Source organism: Macaca nemestrina, chromosome 2 (assembly GCF_043159975.1).
Source record: "Macaca nemestrina isolate mMacNem1 chromosome 2, mMacNem.hap1, whole genome shotgun sequence".
Lineage (NCBI taxonomy): Eukaryota > Metazoa > Chordata > Mammalia > Primates > Cercopithecidae > Macaca > Macaca nemestrina.
Genome location: NC_092126.1, coordinates 193,855,852 through 193,868,537, shown reverse-complemented (window position 1 = coordinate 193,868,537; position 12,686 = coordinate 193,855,852). Strand labels below are relative to the sequence as shown.

At 35.0% G+C, this 12,686-nt stretch overlaps 1 protein-coding gene across 3 annotated transcripts in view; it reads left to right on the top strand.

The window, feature by feature from the left end:
• The window catches only part of LOC105485513 (cell adhesion molecule 2), a 1,093,059-nt gene that overhangs the window by 757,507 nt on the left and 322,866 nt on the right, over positions 1 to 12,686 (top strand). Inside the window, exon 2 of one of the 3 annotated variants that reach the window (XM_011747894.3) lies at positions 12,021 to 12,047. The exons of the other annotated variants lie outside the window; for them this stretch is intronic. Coding sequence (XP_011746196.1) covers positions 12,021 to 12,047 — 27 coding nt within the window. The remainder of the gene's footprint in view (positions 1 to 12,020; positions 12,048 to 12,686) is intronic. 3 annotated transcript variants of the gene reach the window in all.

Genomic DNA, 12,686 nt, shown 5'->3' with positions numbered 1-12,686 from the left:
AAGAATGTAAGACAAAAGGATGCACTTAGGCACTCCATAAGACCCACTGGAACCACATAACAATAACTCAGCTCTTACCTACCTACCTACAATTGAATTCTCAATGTGATGTTTCCTCCTGTCACTTGGGTCTATGTGTCAGAGGCCCTTAATTATATTACAGTAAAAACTAGTAAACATCACATCTAAAGAATTTAAATACGACCTTTCTAAATGACCGCATTTTCATCATTTGGTTTATGGAAATGATGGATTATAAATAGGTATCTATGTGCTCTTTGAATTAGCATGCCTTAAATACAAAATACATGTTAAGTATGTGCAATTCTGGACCTTTGCCCCTTTAGTGTGGGTGACTTAGTTTTAGGCAATCATGACCTTACCTGAAGTATACATCTAAATGAGATCAGAGAGTGGCAGTACAGGGAATTTGATATGGTGGCTTTATGTACAACATTCTGGAGGTCACTTTTTATCTTGCTCTAGCTCCTCTTTGGGGAGATTCACTAGAGGCCGGAACCAAGCCGTTCTTGACCATATACTTCTACATACAGAAACTTGCCTTGCCAGCTACACTAAAATGATTTCCTTTGGATCTCCTGGGAATTGAATAAGTTATTTGAAACCACACTGAAGTAGATTAAACCAAATCCCTTAAATTATTCCTAAGCACATTCTCCATTTTCACAGCTTTTTCAGCATTAACTTACTATCCAGTAATAAAGAGTTAGGAAACACTGAATTTATGTTTGCTCAATGACTTCTTGCTTGAACATAATAGGCCAGATCAACACATGATCCTGAGTTTCATATCGCTCTCTACTTAGTAACATCACTTCAAAAGCTAAGTACTTCTCTTATGAAAACTTTTATTTTTTTCTGTCAAATTTTGTTTTCTGTTTATCTATTTTGACTTCACCCTATTCTGCTTCTTTTCCCACCTCCTTTTACTCCCTTCATTAAGATGATGCTATAAACCCTTGGGCTCTGGGTAATCCCCAGGTGGTGGTGTCCTCCCTTACATCAATGAATACTAATCATCCCCTATAATCATTACAAAGCTGTTAACAGTCAATAAATGTGCTTACTAGGTGACACTTTAGTTTTCTAATTGCACACCTTTCTCATTACTAATACAGAGCCCAATCATTATTCTTCCTGTAAAAAAAAATTATCAGTGGTATAATATACATTTATACTTTAAATAATATATACATTTATAAATACGTATATAATTATACATTTATGTGATTCTACAAAATGGTATTCTCTATACACACATATATATGTGTACACATAGGGAGACAATGTTTATGACACATGATTTTTTACATGTCACCTTCTGCCTTGGCATAGAAAGTCTTAACGGTAGATGCCACTCCACTGTTGATTCTACGTGACAGTCACGTCAATCTGAGACCTTTATTGGCTCAAAAATTTTTCAAAGAAGCATTATTTTGCTTTAGTATTTTACCAATACCAATTATGAGCAAAAAGTATTATTGATTTTGCATACATTTAAATCAGTAAAATAGAATGCATTTTAAAATAGATTAGTGAGTAAAAATTTCAAATTAGGGTAGTAACTAATTAGAATAAAAAATTATAACATCCTGAAAATAAAAGATGTGATGAATCTCACTGATTTTAGAAGTCAGTTTTTTTTATTATTTTTGTTTTTATTATACTTTAAGTTCTGGGATACATGTGCAGAACGTGCAAATTTGTTACATAGGTATACACGTGCCATGGTGGTTTGCTTCAACCATCAACCTGTCATCCACATTAGGTATTTCTCTTAATGCTATCCCTCCCCTTTCCCGGAGACTTTGCTGAAGTTGCTTATCAGATTAAGGATGCTGGGGGCTGAAATGAGGGGCTTTTCTAAATATACCATCATGTCATCTGCGCAGAGATAATATGACTTCCTCTCTTCTTATTTGAATACACTTTATTTCTTTCTCTTGCCTGATTGTTCTGGCTAGAACTTCCAATACTATGTTGAATATGGTGAGAGAGCGCATCCTTGTTTTGTGCCAGTTTTCAAAGGGAATGATCCTAGCTTTTGTCCATTTAGGATGATATTGGCTATGGGTCATAAATAGTTCTTATTATTTTGAGATGTATTCCTTCGATACCTAGTTTACTGGGTGTTTTTAGCATGAAGTGTTGTTGAATTTTATCGAAGGACTTTTCTGCATCTATTGAGATAATCATGTGGTTTTGTGGGGTTTTTTGTTTGTTTGTTTTTTGGAGACAGACTTGTGCTCTTGTCACCCAGGCTGGAGTGCAACGGCACTATTGTGGCTCACTGCAACCTCTGCCTCCCAGTTTCAAACATTTCTCCTGCCTCAGCCTCCCAAGTATCTGTAATTACAGGCATCTGCCACCATGCCTGGCTAATTTTTTTGTGTGTTTTCAGTAGAGATGGGGTTTCACCATGTTGGTCAGGCTGGTCTTGAACTCCTGACTTCAGGTGATCTGCCCACTTAGGCCTCCCAAAATGCTGGGATTACAGATGTAAGCCACCACGTCCAGACAGAAGTTAGTTTTTTAAGGATGTGTCAATAAATATTTCTCACACCTAATAGTGTTCGTGTCATTGGTAACACATTCTAAAGTATGTATATTGTATGTATATATAACCCATAAAAATTAGCCATTGAGAATATGGGGGATAACATAAAATGAGATAAATCATCAACACTCTATTATGTTCCAGTTATAGATTTAGGGTATTTCTAAAATAGCTTTTTGGTTTAGTAATGTAGACATAAAATATAACTTCAAAGGTTGCCCATGTACTTTAGTTATTGAGAACCTTTTATTCCTGTACTTCCTTAAGGCTTTCATAATAATAAATGGCTGAAACATCTAAGGGTTTGCATTTATCTTACATGGTCTCTTTTAGAGGCATGAGTTTAAATTCTATTCTTTGCTTGAAAACGTCCCTCTGTAACTATTGGGGCAAAAGTCATAATCTTAACAAGGAAATTGTGAAATATAGCATAAGAAAAAGAGATTTAAAATTGGTACTGACTCGTGAACTTTAAAGAGATCCTTGAAAGCAAAAGGAATAAATATAGAAAAAGATCATGTAAACATTTTATGTATAAACTATTTATACTACAAGCATGGAAACAGTAGAGTGAAAAAATTTTAATACAAAATATCAGTTATTTTGCTATGTATAATTCAGTATATATAAAGTGAAAAAACAGAGAAAATAAGTAATTATATAGATTTTTTAAATCTCAAAATACACACAAATAAAGTAGGTAAAAGCTTACAATAAAGTTCTGTTACACCTCTATGGAAACAAAATATTTATTTTATAGAGGAAATTATTGGTATTTTATTTATTTATTTATTTATTTATTTATTTATTTATTTATTTTGAGATAGAGTCTCACTCTGTCACCCAGACTGGAGTGCAGTGGCACAATCTCAGCTCACTGCAACCTTCACTTTTTGGGTTCAAGCCATTCTCCTGTCTCAACCTCCCAAGTAGTTGGGATTACAGGCGCCCACAGCCACGCCCAGCTAACTTTTGTATTTTTAGTAGATGTGAGGTTTCACCATATTGGTCAGGGTGGTAATATTCCTTGTTCTTAAGAAAGAATTTCATAGCCAAAGTTACTTTCATTTTGCTTGCTTGTGTTGCACATACTGTAAGTAATTTGCACATATGATAAATTGACCTTGTTCTATGCAATTATCAATAGGTAGCAAACACTACACTGTTTTATATATACTATCATATTAAATCATAGGAAAAGATGTGTTCAGAAATTGTAATACAGTTTACCCTTGAACAACATGGGGGTTAGGGCCACTGACTCCCCAGTGCAGTCAAAAATTCAAGGATAACTCCTAACTCCCCAATACCTTAACTACTAATAGCCTGCTGTTGACTGGAAGCCTTATTGATAACATAAAGTGTGAATTCACACATATTTTATATATGTATCATATAGTGTATTCTTAAAGTAAGCTAGAGATTGGAAAATATTAATAAGAGAACTATAAGGAGGATAAAATATATTTACTCTTCATTAAGTGGGGGTGGATAATTATAGGGATCTAACTTCTCATCCCATTCACGTTGATTACGCTGAAGAGGAGGAGGAAAAGAAGGGATTGGCTAATCTATCTCAGGGATGGCAGAGGCAGGAGAAAATCTGCATGTACGTGGGCTCATGCAGTTCAAATCTATATTGCTCCCTGATCAACTGCACCTAAAACAGAAAAACATTCAAGTTTTATTTAAATATATAAAACATTTTAGCCATTTTTTACTATCAAAAATTTCAAACACATACAAACATAGGAAGAAAATGCACTAAACATAGTGTGGGGTCCAGCCCTACAGGGCCTGTGGGTTTTTCTCTTTGTGTGTGGAGAGGAGAGATGGTAGAAATAAAGACACAAGACAAAGAGACAGAAAAGAAGACAGCTGGGCCCAGGGGACCACTACCACCAAGGCGCGGAGACCAGTAGTGGCTCCGAATGCCTGGCCGCACTGTTATTTATTGTATACAAGGCAAGAGGGCAGGGTAAGGAGTGTGAGTCATCTCCAATGCTAGGTAAGGTCACGTGTCCACTGAACAGGGGGCCCTTCCCTATTTGGTAGCCCAGGCGCGGAGAGAGAGAGAGAGGACAGCTTATGTCATTAATTATTCTATGTATTTCTCGGAGAGATCAAAGACTTTAATACTTTCACTATTTCTGCTACTGCTATCTAGAAGGCAGAGGCAGGTGTACAGGGTAGAACGTGAAAGCGGACCAGGAGCGTGACTGCTGAAACACAGCATCACAGGGAGACGGTCAGGCGTCCCGGTGGCTGCGGGTGGGCCTGACCCATGTCAGGCCTTCCACAAGAGGTGGTGGAGCAGAGTCTTCTCTGACTCCCCCCGAGAAAGGAAGACTCCCTTTCCCGGTCTACTAAGTAAGGGGTACCTTCCCAGGCACTGGCACCACCGCTAGACCAAGGTCGGCTAAGGAACGGGTGCCTTCCCAGGCGCTGTCCTTACCGCTAGGCCAAGGAGCCCTCTAGTGACCCTGTCTCGGGGTAACAGAGGGCTCATCCTTCTGGTCACCTCTCACCGTGTGCCTTCAGCTCCTATCTCTCTGTATGGCCTGGTTTTTCCCAGGTTGTAATTGTAGAACAAAGATTATTATAATATTGGGACAAAGAGTAATGGTACAAACTAATGATTAATGATATTCATATATAATCATATCTATAATCTATTTTTAGTATAACTATTTTTACTGTATATATTTTTTTTATTAAACTGGAACAGTTTGTGCCTTCGGTCTCTTGCCTCAGCACCTGGGTGGCTTCCCGCCCACATGTAATGCATCCCCAGATTATCGTGAAATGGCTTTTCACAAGCTTTTAATTTTGTAAAGAAAAGACTTGAAAAATATAGTCACATACTATTATCCTTTCTAAATATTAGCAATAATTTCCTAACACTATGAAGTATCTAAAGCTCAACTCAAGAGCAACAGTTGTCTGCACATGGTAATTAATTGATGTGTCTTTTAGGTTTCTCCTCTAACTGGTATTTTTTTTTTTTTTTTTTTTTTGCCATGAAATTTATTTGCTAAAGGAAGCAAATGGCAAAATTGTGTGTTATTTCTCACATTCATTATTTTACTCATGGCCTCATTTGACTATTTTTTTGTCCCCTGTATTTGTTGGACTTTGGAAGTTCAATGTAGAGACATAGTGCTATCCAGGTTTCATTATTTTGGAAACATTCTTCTTATGTGGTGGTGTGTCCATCCAGGAGGAGGCATATAATATCTGGTAGATTCCCTTTTACTGATATTACCTGAATGGTAATCATTGCCTAAATATAAGTACTTGTTAAAACTGCAGAATGGTGATTTTCTAATTCTTTTATTTCCTCTTTATTTAGTAGCTGGAGTGTTTCCATTAAGAGTTATTTCCATCTATCCAATCTTTGGCTACTCTGGTATAACTCCATAGCAAGCGTTTCTTTCTAAAACATTTTAAACCATTTTTACACTTTTTTCCTAGTATGATATTTGTGTGATCATTAAGAAAAAACAAAAACTACTGAACGAAATTAAATTCACACTTTTTCAAGTCTTTGAATTCTAATGAAGCTTAGAAGAAAACCTAGTACTTAGACAATGTTAGGTGATAGTTAAGAAAGATGTTATTTTAGTAAGTTTCATGTGATTAGTGAAAAAATGTGTTTAACCTTGTGTTTGATGATTAAAGAAAGAAAACGAAAAGAAGAGAAAAGGTAGGTGTTTATCTAGCCCTGTACAGCAGATATTTTAATTTCTGTGTCTTGAAACACAGTAACAATGTACTATCTGATAAATAAGATGTAGTAGCATTTCCCCTTTTCAAATCAGTGTTATTTCAATCATAAAGGAATCAAAATCATTGGTTTCTTGATTAACATTACTATGTTATATAATAGCTAATGGTTACTACATTTTGACATAGTCGATTTTAAAACATATATGTTCAGAAGTGTGGGTTTTTTTTTTTCTTCTCGTAAATTCACCACTGAAGTGCTTTGTAGTCCAGAAATGGCATTCCTCCTCTCTGAAGCACAGTTTTGTTACATGATTGATCTCATTGTTTTCACTGTATTTATTCTGGGAAGTAGTGGCAATGCCACTGTCTTCCATTTTAATAATTTGTACTGTGTACTATAAGGGTAACTTTTTATATATAAAAACTTTATACTGCACAGCATCTGCCAATGGCAATGTTTTCTTTTGTTTGTTTTGTTTGACTGCAAATACATTTGAAACAAAGGAAACATCTAATGTATCTGAATATGAAGTTGTTATGGGATCTTTGATGTGTCACTTTTCTGGTCAGAAATTTCTGTGGCTAGTGGCACCTTTCCTGTGTTTTCCTCACGTCTGCTGGGCTCATTTTGCTCACTTGACCTGGCAGGCTGCACTCGGCTCACACTACACTACTGGCCTGGGTCTCATGAGTGCCAAGGGCGAGTGAGGTGTGGAATGGTGAGGGGTGTGTGAGTGAGATGGGATCCAGACACTGTGCACAGTCAGACATGCTAGGTGCTCCAGTGGGGTGGGGGCAGTTCCAGGTGCCAGCATGGGCACCAGCTCTCCATGAGGCTGCAGCTAGACCAGGTGCACCACAAGAAGCTTCCACAGCTGGCACCAGGAAACATGGTAGTGCCTGGAAGCTTGGAGACTCTAGGAACTGCAGTGCCCCAAAGAGGGAGCCACAGCCCTGGCCTGGGGTGCTCCCAGGTCTTGGCTCCCCGAAGGGCTACAGTTCTTCTTTTCTTGTCTTCTCCCACAATGTGGCAAGCAAGGGGCATGTCTCAGCCCTGTGTGTGTTACAGCTCTTTCAGCCTCATTTGCTGGGCCCTGAATTCTTGTTCTGCACCCAGGAAGAATGAGACATGCAGAAACATGGAGGGTGAGCAAGTTGAGGAGGAGCATTATTGAGTGACAATAAGTCAGAGGAGGCCCTGGAGGGGGTAGTTCCTGTCTGCAGGCAGGTTGTGACATGGCGTGTTCAGCTCTCAGCAAAGAAGAGGCCCTGGAGTGAGGAGCTCCTCTCTGCAGTTGGTCTTCCTGACCTCTGCAGCTCTCAGCAGAGGGGAAGCCCTGGAGTGAGGAGCTCCTCTCTGTAACTGGTTATCCTGATGTCTGCTACTCTTAGCAGAGAGGAGACCCTGGAGTGGGTAGCTCCTCTCTGCAGCTGTTGCAATGGCAGTGGCTGCTCTACATGGGCTGCTGCTGCCATCAAAGTCATAGATGTCAGGATCTCTGTCTCTTTAAAAAAATCTAAGCTTTAACTCTATTGCCTCCTCTTTTAAGAAAAAATGGTCCCTTATCTAGAAATTTTTGCTTAGGAGGAAGGATAACAGACACAAGGCCCAAATCATAATATTTCAATAAAATTCTACCTAATCTTAAAATACAAAGATCCATAGTGCTTTAGCTCTTTCTGAGTAAATACCAGTGATGTCTTTGCTAACTATTTACGAAATGTTTCATTGATGAATAACTTTCTAACAAATACTTCTAAAGGCAGCAGCAAATCCAGTAAGCTCTATATTACCCATATATTGCAAATACTGTTCAAAATATATGACCCTTTTGTTATGACAGTAAATGTTAAAAGAAGAAGCAAGAATAAAAGAATAGCAAAGATGTGACTAGTCATATCGGTCTTGAGATGGGTGAAATTTATCTAATCTCTTCTGAGAATGCCTTCATACCCTATTAATAGTCCCTGATCTCCATTTCAAGAAATGTGGCTTAAGAGTCTCTAATTCTTTGAGAAAACATTAGTTAGCGATACATCTTCCAAAGAGCCAGACAAGTGTCTAATTTAAACCTGACTAATCAAAACAGTAACATAGTCAATTATATTTGTACTTTATGATTATTTGTATTTATGTTTTTTCAGATAAACTTTATTAATATAATGACTAACATTCACTAACCCTTCAGCATTCCTACATAAGTAGCTATGGTAATTATTTTATTATTCACATGATTTTTCCTCACATATATGTACATGTTTTCACAAAACTAATTATGTGAAATCAATATTATAATTGTCAGTATTTACAATTTTTATATTATAACTAACAATCTCTGAAAAAAGTAGTATGAATAATTGTGTTATAGTAACAACTTGCTGTTTTTATTATAAAGACAAAAAATGGTGTCATATCTAAAATTTTTCTCTGGTCAAAGTATCTTTAATTCTGTTCTTTTTGTTTTATCTATAAACAGTTAAATTGCATTTTTAAGATAATTTTCAGTCACTTGGGGTGGTATACAATGTGCACTTTACAATTGACTTATAATTGGACTATGCTGACAATGGAAAGTCTTACAAGTATTGAACATGACATTCATGACAGTATTCCTGTCATCTTGGCTTCTTTTATTGAATATGCAGAGAATTATAATTGGGCTAACAAGCCTGATAGCCTGGCCTCTTCCCAACTGTATTAACCTAGTCTAGTATTAGCTGCCTGAACACACACAGAAACAGGCAGAGCTTTTGTTTTTCTGTTTTTCTGTTTTTCTTTCTATTCTATGTTGGTACCTACCCAATAATCAAAGAATAAAATCCTCTGTCTTCATACAATGTTTGAGAATTGTCAATAACATATCTCCAATCAACTGATAAATGTAAAGATTTGCTGTAGCCATCATTATTTCACTAACTTATAATAAAATCATTTCTTATAAAAGATTGGTTGTATCTGTTACATGTTAGATGCTAATTAATTATTATTGCTCCAAACCTTTATAAGGTTTTGGCATGTTTTCTTGAATTCATGCTAAAATTTTTCAAGTGATGAATTTGAGTTTGAAGCAAATTTTTTCTTCAAACGAGCAAGTCAATTTATTGATGCATTGTATGTAATCTTTCCTTTGAGATTGAGACAAACATTATTTTAGCATAATCTAAAAATAACTCATTCAGGTTTGTGTAGTCTTAAAAACAATACACAAAAAACCATAAGTAAATGAAAAAAAAAAAGGAAAATAATTTTAAATTGTTTTCACTTAAAATCCACTAACATTTTACCAAGGAATCCCATTAAAAACAAATAGTAGGTAAAGTTAAATAAACCAATTTACGGTTTTAAAGATATAAAGAATTTGTAGTGTATCAGTTGTTTGAAACAGTAGATTCTGTGCTTTACTTTCTCTCTTCGTTTTTTTTTCTCTTTTTCTAGTTACCTCTTATTTTAGAGCATGCAATATACTTGCACACTTTCTCTCCAAATATTTCCAACTCTTCCATTTTCAATATTTAAGTATTCATCTTTATCCAGGATTTTCTAAGTAGAAATGTGAAAACAATCTGGAAATTTATGTACTGAAGACATAAAGCACTACTACAGTGCGTAAGAGATATGCCATAAAGATGTGTGTTGCAAAACTGTTATTAGCAAAAAACCAAAATACAACAAGATGCCCCCAAACCACAAACCTGTTGATAATATGAAATAGTTCCATACTTCATATAAACAACAGAAAAATATGCGACTACTAAAATGAATAAGTTAGCACTCTGTATTAACCTGGAAAATGTAGGAAAAGCAGACTGCAAATTAATGTGTATAGTAAAATCTTGTTCTGGAAACAAAATGCACACAATTTTTTTTAGGTTTTTATAAAAACTGCAAATTTTATTTTTTAACATTAAGAAATTGCTGGCATTGATTATCTCAGATGCTGACATTGGAAAGGAAGAGGGGATGTTGTTTACTTTAATATATTACCTGTAATTTTTGAGGTATATCAATTTTGTACTTAAACAACTGAGCCGAAACATTACATTCATTAAAGGAATGTAGATGATTGATGAAATTCAATTTTAAAACTTAAGTTTTGATATTAAACATTTCAGTGGGCTTTAAATTTTATGAATTATTGCATCATAAGTAGTAAAAAGATCACAGAACAGCTAATAGTTACACTTTGAATTTTAAGTTACTTTAAAAAAAAAAACTTCACAATAATATTGTAAGTAGTTGCCTACTTCGCCTATGTCCATTTGAAAACTGTGGAATGAAAGAGTTTGAATGGATCAAGGACTTAATCCAGATTTCTTAAAATAATTTTGCTTTTGCTTAAGATGTTTTTGTCTGGTAAAAAAAATATTATTTTAAAAATAGGATGTTCATTTTAAAATAAACTAGTAGAAGATATGCAAATAGTAAGGCAGTTTTCGTTATTGTGGATGAAAACGAAAATTATCTGTAAGTAGCCTGGTATGTAAGACTTTCTAAATTTTTTTTAGCTCTAGGCAACTTGCAAGAAGGAAGTGGAAATTAGAAGTTTTCATGTGTAGTTCATAATTACTAGATCTAAAATCTATGTTAAATTTTACTAAAGGTCAGTCCACGAAACTAGAGACTGAGCATTTCCCAATTAGGAGATGGACTACTTCCTCTTTAACATCATTTAGAAAGCCAAAACACATCCCTGTTTTGTCAATCTTCATTTTTACATAGTAAGTCAAAGTAGACTATATCACTTCAAAAGTATTTAGAGGTATCTAATTATGCATTTTGAACAGAAGTTTTCCTTTGAGTAAGGGACTGTCCTGTAGGACTATTCTAATTTTCTTGTTAACTTTACTTCTGCTTTAAACAATGTTTACCACTAGATATAAGCTTACACTTGAACTGATTAATGGAAATGATGCCATTTAAAGTAATACAGTTTTCTATTCTCATGGTTATGTGGTCAACTGAGTACCAAAATAGCTGGAGTTTAATGAATCATATAATTTTTATTTGGCTTTGTAGAGCTGATGCTTGCAATTTAGTGGATGAATCAGTTCCTTAAATCCCAGTAGCTTAAGGTAGTATTTTACAGCACATTCTAGAGTCAGATACACCCAGAATCAAATCCCAGATTTGCTTCTTTCCAGATTTGTCATCTTCAGCAAGTAATTTGACCTTCCTCAGTCCCAGTTTCCACATCTATGAGGCAAGGACAACAAAACTTAACTCTCACAATTGTCATTATTAAGTGGTAGATGTGTGGAAAGTCAGTCTCTGGCATTTAGCAAGCACTCAAATAATGGAAGTGGCCTGCTTTTCTAGTTATTCAAATATCATGGAGTTATAATCTGATTATTAATAGTATTAAGTATATTTAAACTATATATAGTTTTAATTGATTATTAAATACAATTTAGAGTTAAGAAGAACTTAAAGAAGTTATAAATTCCATTAAAGGAATATGATGACTTGAAATGTTTGGAATGTGTAGTACATGGCTCCTGTCTGCTCTTACTTTTTCTTACTCAAGGATCTTAACCATAACAGTAATGAAATGTAACAATTGTCATTTTCTTTCTTAGGCTGTTGATCATGTAATCACAAATGTACTCTTTAGACTTTAATAGCAATAACATCTCTGCTTTCTTACTAGTTAGAGAATCTGTCTAACATCTAATATGTTTGTTCTCTTCTTGTGCAACCTTTCCTTGGCACCAGCGGCTGCTTCAAAGAATAAAGTTAAAGGTGAGCTCCTGTTTATTGTGCATGACTCATCCTCATTCATTTTTCTGCTCAGTCTTCTAAGTTCTCTTAAATGATAGAACCAGTTCTGTTGGTGATAATGCTATTTCAGTGTATAGATATTATTCATAAATTCCTACAAATACAAATATCAGTTATTTCAGTTATCCAGTTTCTGAGACATGTTTGCATGGTTGTTTGTGAGTTTGTTTTCTTGTTTCACTTCCCACTTTATTCCTAAGTATTTCAAAGTGGAATAAAGTGCTTTTTCTGCACTAATATTTTGCATGTGGACCTTAGTTTCCTTGATAAAATTGAGAATTGGATAAAATACAGCATAAAATAAAACTGATGGAAAGTCTCAAAATTGAGTATGCTTTTATAGAATTAGGTGAAAATAAAATTTAATCTTCTAAAAACTGAATATTATAAGCTATCGATTTCTATTTATGATTTTTTTTTCATTTTTAGTTGCATTAAGTTTGACTTTGCTAGAAACCTAAAAATGTATTTTCATGATAAAGGATGCACATGTCCAATGCTGACCATAAAGAAAAAGGCTTTTGGCTCCATATGTCCTAGTTTTTATGAGTCTGAAAAATTCAAATCTATGTATGATACTGTATCATAGACCTATCATTT